Source organism: Poecilia latipinna, unplaced genomic scaffold (assembly GCF_001443285.1).
Source record: "Poecilia latipinna isolate Pla-1442-1.1 unplaced genomic scaffold, P_latipinna-1.0 Scaffold1197, whole genome shotgun sequence".
Taxonomy (NCBI): Eukaryota; Metazoa; Chordata; class Actinopteri; order Cyprinodontiformes; family Poeciliidae; genus Poecilia; species Poecilia latipinna.
In genome coordinates this window covers 145,431-160,528 of record NW_015113813.1, presented here as the reverse complement: position 1 = coordinate 160,528, position 15,098 = coordinate 145,431, and the positions used below count along the sequence as shown (strand labels likewise).

The 15,098-nt window shown below is 37.5% G+C and overlaps 1 protein-coding gene across 2 annotated transcripts in view; it reads right to left on the bottom strand.

The window, feature by feature from the left end:
* Positions 1-47: 47 nt before the first annotated feature.
* lrrc49 (leucine rich repeat containing 49) overlaps positions 48-15,098 on the bottom strand; it is a 31,973-nt gene continuing 16,922 nt past the window's right edge. For both annotated transcript variants that reach the window (XM_015053708.1, XM_015053709.1), the window contains exons 12-19: positions 14,251-14,334; positions 12,514-12,689; positions 11,088-11,183; positions 7,131-7,365; positions 6,212-6,397; positions 5,029-5,138; positions 2,633-2,786; positions 48-344 (exon numbers count right to left, since the gene is read on the bottom strand). In XM_015053708.1, the coding sequence (XP_014909194.1) occupies positions 129-344; positions 2,633-2,786; positions 5,029-5,138; positions 6,212-6,397; positions 7,131-7,365; positions 11,088-11,183; positions 12,514-12,689; positions 14,251-14,334 (1,257 nt within the window). In that variant the 3' untranslated portion in view covers positions 48-128. The remainder of the gene's footprint in view (positions 345-2,632; positions 2,787-5,028; positions 5,139-6,211; positions 6,398-7,130; positions 7,366-11,087; positions 11,184-12,513; positions 12,690-14,250; positions 14,335-15,098) is intronic.

The window sequence follows — 15,098 nt, the reverse complement described above, 5'->3', positions numbered from 1 at the left end:
AGGGGGAAGAAAAGCCAAAAAAAGGGGAGTTTTGGGGAAAAAAAAAAAAAAAAAAAAAAAAAGCAGCGGGAAGCAATGTCCACATTTGCTAATGTGTATGTGATCTTAGGGTGAACCTTTGGTCCTTTTCACTTGGTCTCAGTGAGCTTTGCGAGACTGGCTTGGCGGAAGGCCCCTCTGTCCCTCATCTCCAACACGCAGTCTCTCACCATCTCTGCAAACATGGACGGCCAGAGCTTGTGTAAAGCCTCACCCTTCAGATTGGTATCTGACGCCCTTTTGACCAACTCCTGGAGGTATTGTTCTATCATGGCGGCACGCTCCGATGACTCCACAGTGCCCTCCTGGGACGAAGTAAGCATATTCACAGAGTGAAACATTGTGTAGATTAATTACACTGCTGGAAGTTGCCTGAGGCACTTTGTGGATACCAAAGGAAGACCTTAACAGAAATTACTTAAATGATTAATTGATGAGTAAAAGCAAGCGTGATTACATTTTTTAAACCAAATTAGTGGCACAGTTTTAGTAGAATAGAATATAATGTTTTTTAATGTTTTGCACTGTACATCTGTACAAAGAGAATAAAGCTAGCTCCAAAACAGTAATAGTATCATGAAGAAAATAATATCACAATGAATCAACTGTCATCTAAAGGAAGTATCTCTAATGAGGGCAATAAACTACTGCAAATCAATGGATTTATTTGGAATTTCTAAATACATTTTTCTATATCTGACAATTTAAATAAATATAATAAAGAAAAAAATAATGCATGACTAAATATGGAAATAATTCATTTAATTATTTCATAACCCTGTCATGAATTGGCTTTCTGTCAGCGTTCCCACCAAAGTCAGTAGGCGGAGCTAAAGGTGCTATGTACAAAATGATTGGTCTGCAGTAAGGTTGCTGTGCAGGTTAACCAATCAGGTATCCAGCTCCATCTGGCAAGCCACACGACATTATAAATTTAATAATGGATTGTAGCACATAAAATATGAAGTAATTAAACACTAAACTAGTCTAATACTATGTATAAAACATTTATTTTGTGATTGCCATTGATAGAAAGGGCAATACAAATATTTTCTTGAGGTAGTAACAAGTTCCTAATTGTATTTTTGATTAATTGTGATATTGTACGTTTTCTTCATGACCTCAGGTTAAAACTGGGCCATAAATTTGCACAATTCTTAGTTTACCACAGACTGATGTAAAAGATGTAATCACTCTTCTCTTTGCTCATCACTAGATCATGTAAGTCATTCCACTAAGTGCCTCAGGCAGTTCCCAAATCCTTTAAAGTTCTTATGCACACAAAATATAATTGGGACAAGCTAAAATAAAGGAAACCTAATACACGTATTGTGGTTTCATATTTAAGCAGTTCCAAAAGCTTCAGAAGATATATGTGTAGCTGACCTGGAGCTGACCTGAATAGAATAAAGAATAGCAAGAAGAGTTCAGAGTGAACTCGTATGTTACTCCACTTGATCCCCCAGCGAGCTAAAGAATGTGCAGAGAACCCAAAAACAGTCTTTAAATGTTTTGGATTTGATGTTGTTGTTGACACTGCATGCCATGTCATCTGATATGTAGCCTGTGGCAATACTTGTAGAGGTAGATCACTGGAATAGCACCAAAAGTACATCTTCAGATTTCAAATCGGATTCTAACCACATTTTGCCATCAGGGTAATAAACGAGAGACATACATGCAGCGTAAAGTCTTTGAAATTTGAGCTTAACAGGTTGTAAATTAATGCTAAGGTTGTTCTGAAGACAGGCAGGCATGTGGAAGCTACTAGCATAAAAACAGACCAAGGTTGTAAGCCATTTAAAACCTGAACAATTTTTTCATGATATAATTTCTTCAGTTAGAAAGTCCTTTGGCTTACAGAGAACTATTACAGGATATGTAATGTGATATCTGTCTAAGATAAAGGATTTTTTTCTTTCAATAATGGCAGATTTATGAGCTGATATTTAATGTTATTTAACCTCATTCTACACTATGCAGATATTCTGTATGACCTGACAAAAATTAACTCGCATGCCAAATAATTTAAGTCCCTCTAATGGCAGGAAAAACCAGCTTTTAATAACTGTTTGACCACTTTGGTATTCGTATACATTTAGCTTAAAACTAGTCACAATGTTGCAGAATACTTACTGTGTGTATGGAAAAAAAAAACTCTGTCCAGATTTTACACCTTTCATCCTAATAAACAATCACTATACAAAGCGGCACACCCTATGACTGAATGTTTCACAAAATGTGCAGTGTTTCTTCACACTTAGTCCTCTTCAATTATGCTTTTAAAGATGTCAACATATTTGGCAAGACACAAGCAATGGGATGGGAGCTACACTAGAAATCACAGTTCAGTAGCAAACAAGAAGTGCTTCAACACTTCTGTGATGGCAAGTATCCATGTGGAGACATCTCTCAGATCAGTGTGACATCTTCCATATTAGTAGCTTTTAGAAGGAGATTCCTGTCTGGCAGTCAGTGTCTGGCATTTAGTACACCTCAAGTGAAGAGGGATTGGTCTAGCAGACAAATGTCTAGATCTGCTTTTCACACCAGTGAGCTTTTGTAACACCTTTGTTAATAAAGCAGAACAAACCTCAGGGCTCTCTGCATTACAGTCTCTGCTTGGATAGTTAAAGAGTGCTCTGCTCAGGCCTTCGCCCAGGAGCTTCCCATTATCCCGAAGCTCCTCTGGACTCAGCCCTGCCCGCCGACCACGCCCCTCCAACAAGAACTGCAGCTGCCTTTTCCTACAAAGTGGAGACAGAAAAGCAGAACAAGTGAGTCACAGTAAAGAAACTACCAGACACAGAAAAACAGTGGCAACAAGATAACAAAACAAATTAGATAGCAACTTTCTCCTTTAACTCTGTAAAAAGGATTTTTAAGAAGAAAGAAAAAGAAATAGTTGAAAAAAACCCCACCAAGGATAAACACATTTTTTTGAGAATCAAATACACACATTGAAATGAAAATGCACATGCATTTAAACAAATATCATAGTTTGTATGAAATAAACTACATTAAATGTTTCTATCAGTATAAAATCCTGTGTGATAAAGCTTTGTACCAACATGTTCAGCGGTGCCAGGATGCTTATATTTTACAGAGCAGGCTGGAGGCTAACATTCCACTTTAAATGACAGAGGGTGTGAAAGCATGTGGAAGTGTATCTGTGTCGACTGAAACCCATCAGTGTGTAGAAATCAGTTTCATACAAACCAGCAGGCTCAAATCACAGCAATGCAAATTGCTTTAAGTAATAAACACATTTCAAATGATGTGCTTTCTATGCAAACACAACAAATGCTTTAAGTGCCTTCCTTTTGCTACATTACAATAAAACTAACAAAAGCTTACAATAAGCTTCAGTTTAATTTATTGGAAAATTAAGTTTTATTGTATTTCCTTTTTCAAACATGCTTTGTCACAAAATTTCAGGAATGCCAGATGACGCAGCTGGTAAGAATATGTGCCAGAGCAGCTTTGCCCTACGAAAAGTTAATATGGAGATGTATCCAAATTGCTTGACTTAAAAAATTATTTACAAATACAAATATCAAAATTGCATTGAAAAATGACGATATCTGAAGCTTTGAATGTGTCACAAAGCACCGAAAATGGAAAGAGTTTTGCACAGCTGCAACCTACCAAGAAAATGACTGTCAATTCAAACTTAAAAAGACTTAGAAGAACATTAAGCAAAGAAGCTCCAAACAGCCCATTTAAACTCTGGAGGAGCTGCAGAGCTTTACAGGAAATGGAATACTGGAAACTCCTAGTCAGGTCACTACATGCAGTTTGGCACTATTTAGGAAACAGGTAACTTCTGAAGCAAATTAGTTACAGTGGGTTTTATTTGGTTGCTATCAGTAAAAAGGGTTGAAAGCATGTATTAATTACCAATGCAAATTTAAGAAAACTACATACCCTTTGCAATAATGCACTACTTTTTGCTGAGCTACGATGTAAAATCCCATTTAAATATGATAAACTTAGTGGCTGTGACCTGACAAAATGTAAACAAGTTTAAGGGGAATGAATACTTTTGCAAGGCACAGTTCCTATTAGCAGAAGGTCACCAAACACAATACTGTTCTCTGCAATAAAGATTTGAAACTGTGACAACTGAATGCAAGTGGCTGCTCTGCAAGCAGATTAAGACTTCAACAGTGATATGAAAATGACAGGCCTCGGGCTGATGTGTATAATCCATGTGAATCCAAATGTTCACAAATTAGGTTGAGAGATGAAGATAAGTGGTGGGGGCCAAAAAGTTTGAAAATGAAAGTCAGGTTGAATTTCCTTCTCTGAGAGTTACTAAATATTCAGGAAAAGCTTCATTATGTCCACTGTGAAGATGACATTATGCTATAGCGCTAAATAAAAGCACAAAGGAGATATAAGTGAGGCTTCTTGTTTTAAATATTTAATGTAAATGCTAATTATTACCACACAACTTCCCTGAGATTTCACAGTTCCAGATAATTATTTTAATTAAAAGAATAGAACTTAGTAACTAAAATAACAGGTCAAAAGTTAAAATGCTTAACTGCACTTAATTTTTCCTTTAAACAAGTCCATGTTTGCCTCAACCACACTTTTTTAGAGCAATTTGAGAGTCATCTTGTGCGTGACAAGTAGAGCAGATTCTGGATTCGTGAGGATGTTTTTGTTGACCCAGGGTGACAGACCTTAAGACTTATTTGGCTGGAAGGAATGCTTGTGTCCAAGTGCCAAGAACCCACCCTTAGCCAGAAACACAAAGTCTAATTCCTCTGGCTCCTCTGTGCCAGCCTCCGTCTCTTAGCTACACACACAGTCCCTGAAATGTATACTCGCACAATGCTACACTCAGGCATGAATGCACATGTACAGAAGCCTACATATTCAGGAGGTGAAACTCATTGAAGAATCCAAACATTCTTGATTCATGTAAACAAATACTGCTTACAGCCTGAAACAGTCCACTGAGCATCTGACAGTTCTCACCTGGACTCTTCTAGCAGCAATAGGAGCCGGCAACGTGGGGTTTCGGTGGCTGCTATGTGACCCAGTGTCCCAAATACACGCTCTGCAGCAATTACATCATTCATGGTCACCTAAAATCAACAAAGAAAAGTTCACTGATTGCTATTTAGCATGTTTCTACAGTTGACTTAGAACCTAAAAACGTTAAGTCTGTCTTTCATGGTTTATGAAGTACAATAACAGCGGTATAGGAGAGCAGACTAAAGATACATTACACTTAAGAGTTTAGCTTAGTCAATGTTAATGTGCTCCTGCGAAATACAAATGACATAGCTAAGAAAGATGCTGACTTTCAGTCTGCCAAGAGTAAAAATAAAGTTAGGTATAATGATGTGTTCACTTTATATCGTTCGTACAGCAAAGTTAAATGAGAAAACACAATATTTCATGTGTCTGTAAGTAACTATTTGTTTCACAAAACCTTCTCATCTGTAATATACAGTTTACAACATTTCCTAACCCTAACCCCTAACCCGTTCTTGATGCATTTGTGCTTGATTTCTAAACTGATAGAAACAGGTTGTTTTAGTCAGACTGATGGAACCACCTCTCAATGCACTAATAGCAGGAAGTCTTTTGGGGTATGTTTCTACATTGTCCTAGCCAAAACATTTAACCTAGGCCTCTTCGGACCAGACCACCTTCCTTCACATGTAAATGGCCTGCACTTGCATAGCACTTTACACTACATTCACCTGCTGATTGTGGTAAGTTGTACTGCCTGCCCTGGGCAGACTGACAGAAGTGAAGGCTGTGATTAATGTTATCTAACAAACCTCTGAGATCTTCATAGAACAGAGATTATATATAGAGATTAAATTATACACAGATGGACCCAATTTACTTGTTAGGTGGAAGATATTTTGGGGTATCAGAGTAAAGGGAACTGAATACATATCAGAGTTTTCTGAGTTCTATTTGTAAAATATAAACATAGACATTCAAGTAATACTTTTCTTCTACTAAACAATAATGCACTAATTTCTGTTGGCGTGTCACAAAAAGTCTCAGTATTGAAGTCTGTGGTTGTAACGGTGAAAAAGTTCAACATGCATACTTTACTACAAGATGGATACTGTACTACAAGTGCAGTATTCATGCACTGTACATACTGGTCTGTACTGAAACAGAAGCCAGCCCTCACCTCCTGGCCATTGATCTTTTGAAGGTTGAAGTGGTAGAGACGATAGATGATGAATGAGCGCCACAAAGCCAGGCTGACCACTGGGTTTCCTTCTGGATGAATGGTCAGTTGGTCCAGACGCCTCACCTGAGCCAGAGCAGCGAGCTGGGGGAGACGGCTGATGTTGGTTTCCAGAAATATCAGGTGCTAAGAAAGAAAAAAACAAGTCCTACATCATTTTTTTTTTCAATTATTTGTTAAAATGCCAAAGAAAATAAAGGATAAAAATTTGCTTTAGGCTAAAACTCTATTTCAGTATTTGGCAATTTAAAGTATTACACTGCTATCAACAAATATAGAGTAACTTGATGTAATGTTTTTGTACAAAAAGATCCAGTACCTACCAAAGAAAAGACAAAGACTGAATGTCTAGCTAACTAAACCAATGCAGGTACCAAAAACACAAGTTTCTAAATTTCACATTTGCACCAATCAGGGTTATCTTGGCAAATATTTTGCAACTGTAACATATAACAAAAAATATGTTGCAGTTTTGAACCCAAAAACAAATCAGGTCATCCTGAATTGTCCATCAAAGGAAATGCCCCTGCTTACTTTTCAACTTTTCTTTGAATTATTCTTAGGATTGTTTTAACCCTATTTCCTGATGTGAATTTACACCTTTTTTACACCTTGTGTTTTCTTATGTGATTTTTACTCAATTAAGATAATAAAGCCACAGATTGATGAATCTGATTGATGAAGTGGGAGTTCTTTTTTAAGAAATAAGGGGAAAAACATATCTTTCCAGAATTAATATGCTGATCACCAACAAAAGCCAATTTGAAGACTAATTTCTACTCAATGTATATTTTCCTATTTTAGTTTTGATTTTGATTTTTGATTTTTAAACAGTTTTCCAAGTAACTGGTGACCTCACCGACAGATTTGGGAACTTGACTCTTATCCTAGGAAGTGTGGGAACGATGGCATCAAAGTTAATGAAGCGGAAGGCGATGACGGTGACGGCACCAGCAGTCTGAACACCCCAGCCTCTCTCCAGGGCCTCCAGGGCTCCAAGTCCAAATAAACGCAGGGTGTCTCCATCAAGCTCCGCCAGGTGACTGTCAGACAAGGACAAGCTCTGAACGTTGCCACTCCCTGTCTCCACAAGTCTGGAAAGAAAAACATGAAAACATCCTATTTGAAACAGAAGTGTGCTGCCTTGGGAAGTTTAAAGGCTAATCTTTGAGGAGGCAAAGGTGGATACAGCTATTTGAAGAATTAAACAGGAGGTGGCTGACAGTATCCTGCATGTTTTGGTTAATAGCTGCTCTTTGCTTACCTGCACAAGAGCTGAAGTGCTCATTTAATGACAAGAAAATCTTGAGAATTAGCAGCCTGTGTACTCACCTTTTTAGGTCTACATATACTCAGGGGACATTGCTTTATAGCAGGATATCATAGAGCATCACTGAACAATTCGAGTTCAGGCCGCCAACAAACTAATTACCCGTTTTCATACCGAACATAATGACTCTGTGGCTGAGACCCAGAGTGGATAGACTAATCCTTAGATGACAGAAGCTTAATCCAATACTGTTCTGACCAAGTTTTAGAAATCTAATTTCTTGACTTCACAAAGGTAGTCAAGGTCAGTTGACAACACATAGTACTATACTCGGGTAAAAACAAAAAACAAAGACTTTTTGAGGAACTACAAGACTTTACCTATGGAGATGAACAAGACATTTCTGTAAAATAAAGTAGCTTCCTCTTGTGAAACATCACACCACTGTCAAAGTCTTTCAGCTAGACAATGATATCAAACACACAATCGCTAGACTTGAATCTACTGTAGTTAAATCAATGTAAAGAAGTGAAGAACACAGACGAGACTTAGACACTTTTAAGTTTTGAAAAAGTTTGCGAGAAAAGAATGGGTCAAAGGATTACCTGAGCAATGCAAGTAAGTAATCTTCAGTAATATTTATTTTTACTGTACATTGGATCAACTAATGATTTAATCAAAAGCATGCTGTTTAGCATGCCCAACGGCTCTGTAAATGTTACACTGCAGAGCTTGCCTTGCCAATGCTAAGGATGAAACACTAAGAATGAAAGATATTGAAAAAATAAAATAATTGATAAATATATACCAGGTGTAGAAATCCACATTTTCCTCATTCATTTCTTTCTGATGTTTTTTCCAGCACTCTCTACAGTTTGGGCATTGTGATATATGTGGGCATCTACTGCAGTTGTGCTCCATCCACGAGGTTGACTATTGCAAATTGTGACCTTGTGACACTTGGAATATATTAGCCAGCAATTATGCATTGCAGTTTTCTGCAATATAAACAATGTGGACACTGGACTTCTCTCCTAATACAGAATTACCAGCACAATGGCGAACACAGTGGCATTGATTTAGTTAACATCAATGCAACTTTAGAAGATATTTCACATCTTTACTGCAGCTAAAAACAACACTTGAATGTGAATTAGAGTCGGGTCTTAATAACGTGGAGATGAAGCGTGACATATGGAGAAAGCACACAAAAAATGAGAAAAACTTGGGTGCACCATCAATCCTCTGCACAATGTCAGATGATGTCTCTCCATGATCAGGGCTGAAAGTCTGCCAGGTGGCTCTGAGCTCCATTGTGTCACAACGCTACAGATAAATCATGAAGGCGGAGAACAAGGCATGGAAAATGATGTAAAAAAAAAAACTATGGCAGCAACAAACCCTGAATCTACTTCAGTTAGCTCCATCTCACATAATCCCACAGCTCTATTAAAAGTGACATCTGTCATCTCTAAAGAAGCTTAATCTTCCCAAAGAAACATCCAATGCACGCATTTACAGCTGTCTGAATAATGTAAGGCAGTCACACTGTCTGAGTTAATTTCATTACAACATAGCATTCCATCCTTTCATTAAAAGTGAAAACTACTAAGAGTCGTTGAGGCCAATAATTTGAAGTGTTCCAACATCATGTGTTGTTTCAACATTTCACCTCTCATTAATGAATCTGCGTAAACCTTTTTCCTCATCTTTCTATCTCGACTGATGCGCTAGACACATTCCACCTGTCTTCTGCCTTAAACATTTGGCAAATGAAAAAGACATGACCCTGCATCAGCTATGGTCTGGCAAATTCTGCTCCCGTAAATCTCAATTTGCTAACAAAATTAACATGCTCAAAGTGGCGTCAGCATTAACTTCAGTCTCATTCCAATTTGTCGCCAAGTCGTGGTAGATAATGTCAAGCAGAGATGAGATCATGTGTTTTCTTTCTGCATGAAAGAAAATTCTTTCTTAATCCAACGAATCTTATGATCTGTTTAAACAAACTGAGGAAATTATGTTTAAAGAGAGAGAACATTCTGTTCTCTCTGAATGTGAGAACCGCGATCAGTTAATGCACACTGCTGCAGATTTCAAAATAAATTTCCACAACAGCAAGAAAATGAAGACTTGGTAGAAGAATGCCTATTCATAAAAATAAAACTGAAGTTTAGAGAACTATTTTGAAAAGTTAACTCTAATTTTGTGCAAATATCAGTGGTATCTTCAGTCTGTCAGTCTGCCCATACAGACTTCCATGTAATGCTAAAGTTATTAAACTATAAATAGGTAGACAAAATGCAAGTTTAAGAAGAAACGATTTTATATCTAAAGTACCCTTAAATGAACTAAGTAAGATTAAACAAGAATTTGTTGTGCAAATGATTAATGTTAATAAAGAACCCGTCAGCTTCCTTAACAACTAACTGTATTTAGTTATTAAGGTGGGATATATCAAACATAACTTAAAAGAAATTGAATTTGCAACTGGACACCTTGAAGTTGGCCTCTGTGTCCTTAAGCAGCTCTTGCTCTTTCCGACACTTGGCATTCAGCATGTCATTACAACAAGCTCAATTAAGCCATTAACAACCTTTCTTAGGAGCACAGCACTGAGAAATAGTTTGCATGATAAGCTCAGCAGAGTTGCTGTTCCACCAGGTGTTTGCTAATTGTTGCCGTCACTATTCTGGAGGATCTGAGTAGGGAAGGCACAGGGGAGGGGTGCTCTGTGAAGCGGAAGCTCGGCTGGAGAATAAGCTTTTACTTTGTGAAAGCAAGCATTTAAGAAACCATGAATGACTGGAATCAGGATTCAAGGATTGCTCAAACATGTGTGAAAGAATTAAAGCAACACCTCAGATATGTGTTTCATGAGGGAATAACATTGTAACATGATAGAAAGCTCAAAAAAATCTATTGAGTCTACACTGGACTGAATCATATCAGTTGTACCTTTTCCCTCATTGAAACTACTTTAAAAACAAAAGCGTTGGCATTGAAGGTTTTTGTTTTGGAGCTAGTTTTACATCACGATGCCGGGAGGAAAGGCATTCTCTGAAACATGTAATAATATTCCTTCAGACGGCCCTCGCTTTCATCAAAGCCCTCCTCCTCATCACTCACCCAGAGCTGGATCACAGTGTGTGCATGAGAAGCTACCAGACATTTGACTTCACAAAACAGTTTTCAACATCGTGTTATGAAGTCTAGCAGGGGAAAGCCTGTTTTTTAACATCTCCCATAGATACATGTTTACTATCTCTCAAGGTGCATGACTAAGGAAGGTCTTTTGGTCCTGAGCATGTAAATAACAGGGCCACTGTGTTACTTAAACATATTTTAAGGTGTGTTGGGAACAACAGCTGTTGCAGATATTGCATTCCTCAACTGTTAAATGGTATTTTAGTTGCTGAAGATTTTACAGGGACATCAGTTCCAGAAGTCAAGTAACGCATCGGAAAACATATCTCAGGATTTGATGGGAGTGGATCTGTGAACAGCATTATTGATGCATTAAACATGAGAGCAGTTTTTCCTTACTTCGGATCTCGAGGGCTGTTAGGACGGCTGTTGGTGCGGAGTCTGTTTTCTGTTCCCCCTGATGGTCGTTCTGGTCCTGAACCCGGACTTATCCGTCTGTTGGAAAAATGCAAAAACTTTCAGCAACATTAAAACACAATGTGTACAAACCTGAGCAAATTAGTGTCACTCCTGCTCTTCATTTGTTTGCTTGTCTCTCTGGTTGTGATGAATTTATATTTTGAGACTTTGGCTATAGAAACAAGGACCTGGGATGAAAGTAGTTATTTGAAATCATCCTAAAGAGACCACAAATATCTGAAAAAAAAAAAAAATCCTGAAAATTCCTCCTTGTCATGACACTTAACGATAAACTAGACCTAGAAATGTTCATGCCTATGGCAAATAAGATAAGGCCACACGAATTTGAACATACAGGTTTTTATGTCTACTTTGGGTTTAGTAATAGGACCACTGTTATAGTATATTGAAAAAACTCAGATTATCATATTTTGTCACATTACAACCCAAAAATGGATTTAAAACTCTGAGAAGTGTGGTGTCCATTTATTTTCAAACAGAAACCTATCAGGACATGGCTGTCCACAAGGTGAGTGTCAACTATAGAAGGTGCCAAGAGGTCCATGGCAATTCTACATAAAGACAGATTTGGACCTAGTGAAATTTGGTGAGAAAAAGTTATCGTTCAAAAACAAACAATAGAAGTCCCACTTGCCACAGTGGGGGACAAAACAAGTATTTGGAAAAAGTCAGTACAAAATTCAACAGTTCAATCTATGAATGACGTGTGTGGGCAAAAACTGATACTGCACACCACCCTGAACACACTATTCTCAAGGTCGAACATGGTCTTAACAGAATCATGCTGTGGGATGCTTTTATTTCCTAGGATGTGCAAGATGGCCAGAGTTGACAGAAAGATGGATAAAAGTTAAATACAAGGCAATAGCAGAGGAAAACATGTGAGAGCCACAAACAGACTTGGAATTAAAGCAGAGGTTAACTTTCCAGCAAACAACCAGAACAGTCAAAGCATAGTCATGTGTTGGAATGGCACAGTCAAAGTTCAGACCCATATTCAATATATTCAATCGAGAATCTATCATAAGAAATAATAGAACTGTGTTCACATTTATTCCCTATTCAATCTAACCGAGTTGGAACAATTATACACAAAAGAAAGAGGCGAAATATCAGCCTGAAGGCGTGAAAAGCTATTGGAGATAAACAACAAAAACCTGCAGCTCAATTTGCTTCTTAACATAATTTCATTAAAATAAATTTTGACAGCAATGTGACAAATTGTAGAAAATTGCAAGGGGTAACGGATACATAGCAAGGTACTGCAGTTTTGGCAAAATAGTGATTCCAAATGTTTTAAAAAAAATGGTCTGGTATTTTATAAGAAACATTATGCAGTACGCACCTTGGTTCTTCTGGAGACGTCTCCTGTCCAAGGCCATTGGTCTGCGCGGGGCTGTGAGCAGGACTGTTCTCTGGACTAGCGTCCTCCTTAGAGCCGTTTGTTGGAGGCAGCTCCAAGCAGGCTTTGACACCCTCCCACTGCTGGGCCGCATTACGGATCGCTAGACGGCGCTTCTCCTTGATGAATACATCAAACACACAAACACAAAAGGTGTAACTACTCCAGTACATTGCACAAAGTGTATACATTTAGAGTGCAATTCAGTTCTTAGGAGACCAAAAAAAGATAAAAAGCTTTTGGTATTTGTGGTTCCGTTTGGTCAGTTGTCTGCTTCCTGCTCATTCTGCAGAATGAAGTGCATAACTTGCCACATTATTCCTTCCTTGTTCTATTACAGTTATTCCTTCCTGATAACTCACTGCAAAACCTAATCAGAACAAATTCCTAGTAAGAGTGTTTAAGACTCCATGGCTTCCACATTCATTACAGAATGGATGTTGAAGTTAGGTCACTGAGGGAAACTATGCCAATCTCTCTATTAGGAAAGTGCAAGTTATTTGTTAAAAGGTTCATGCACAAGACTGAGTATTCAAGATCACATAAACAAAATGCCGTCGTCAGTAAAGCATTTGCCCTCTTACATGTTTCTTCTGTTTTTGGTTTTACATCACATCTTAAATGATTCAGATCAAAGAAATGTTAATATCAAAAATTGAATAAAATACCATAATAAGTTTAAATGGTTATTTTTCTTTGTAAAGGGAGAAAAACAATCCAAAACCAATGTGAAAAAGTGATGTCCTCCTTATTAAATCCTGAATTAACTGTGATTAGCTTTGTTTTTGTAAAGTTTAGATCAGTTTCTCTTGAGACATTGAGGCCAGATTGCAATCTGAAGTGTAGAATCAAGACATTACTTAAATACTTCCCTGTCTGACAACATGAAGTAAGGTAACTGATCTCGAAAAGAAAATGCCTCTCATAAAGGAATTCAAAAACAGATGATAAACAAAGTCATCAATATCCATCAGTCTGGAACAGCTTACAAAGTAATTTCTAAGGCTTTGGGACTCCAGTGAGTCACAGTGGGAGGAATTATCCGGAAATGGAGAATACATCAAGTTGTTCTGAAGATTTTAGGGAGCAATTACTTTTCACTCAGGGTCAGTTTGGTTTGGATAGACTGTTTTCCTTAATAAATGAAGTCCTAATTTAAAAACTCATTTTGCTCATGTTGCCTGTTCTGGTAGTCTGATGACGTAAAACAGAAAAACTCTTAAGAAATCTCTGGGGGTGGGGCGAATATGTTTTCACAGTCCTTTCTTAAGTTCCTGAAATACAGCTTTCAAATAAGTTCTGAGATTTTGTTTTACAAAAAAGCATGTTACATTATTTAAACAACAAAAAAAACCTTGCATATAAACACCCCAGGAATAATTGTAATACATCACTCATTCATTGCGTAACTATATACATTTTAACACAATTTAAAAAATTAAATAAAATGGATCAGAATAAGGCAACTGTTATATCTTTAAAAGAATTAGACCTTAGGAAGCCTCAGTATAATTAAAGCTAAATTGAACTTTTTCAACAAATGCTCATCTATGTACCAAAAACAACTAAGCAATTATCTGCAATCTAACATACAAAATATTAGTTGCACTTGAAATTGCACATCAGTACACTCAATCCATGCAGATCTTAACACCAGAACAAAGCAAATACGATTAGTACCTTATGAATTGTCTGCTTGTGACTCTCCTTCTTCTTTTCTTCCTCTTTTCGAATCAATACACCTGCCATGCGCCGATCCTCGTCCTGAAAAGGAAAGCTGGTGCAATCATGGTGTCGCTCCATTCATGAGTTGTGAATTATTCAACAGAGCTAGGAGGGGGTGAAGGGGGATCACAAAAGAGACAGTCTGGGTCTAAAAGACTCTTCCCAGCACCAGAGATCGACCACTATGGAAGCAGGGCGAGGAATCCTAACACCAGCCAACTGCATCACAGGATTATCTGTCTGATTTCCAGTCTCAGATAAACTGAGCCCAGCTGTTGTGGAAAGGCAGAACTCCCAGAATGCAATGCTCTCAAAACAATCTGAGCCTGCTGGCTAAGAGCGAGGGGATATTCAGCTTTCAGTGAAAAGCTAGCAGAGGCGCAACTTCAGAGTGATCAACAGAGTTTGATCCATTGAAATGAAGAAATAATGTCAGCAGCTGGAGGAAGTTTTGATTCGATCTTGTGAATACTGTCGCACAAACTGAAAAACAAAAGATTCTAATTCTTGAAAATCTTGAAATCTTGAATCTTGAAAACATGAAAGTCTTCTGTGTTAATTACTTTAGTGCGGAAGTTTAAAGCAATTAAATTCCTAGTGATTTTGTGAATAATTGCATTTATAATAAGAACATTAGAAAGCATCTTCAAATGTGAACGGCCAATTGGACAGTTTTCGCAAATGAAAAAAACTGATGCAGTGCCTTCTAAAAGTATTTTTTATCCTTGAATATTTTTACATTTTATTTGGTTAGAACTGGTCCAGACCCAAATTATTTTAGAAAATGTGACAAAGCTTTGAAT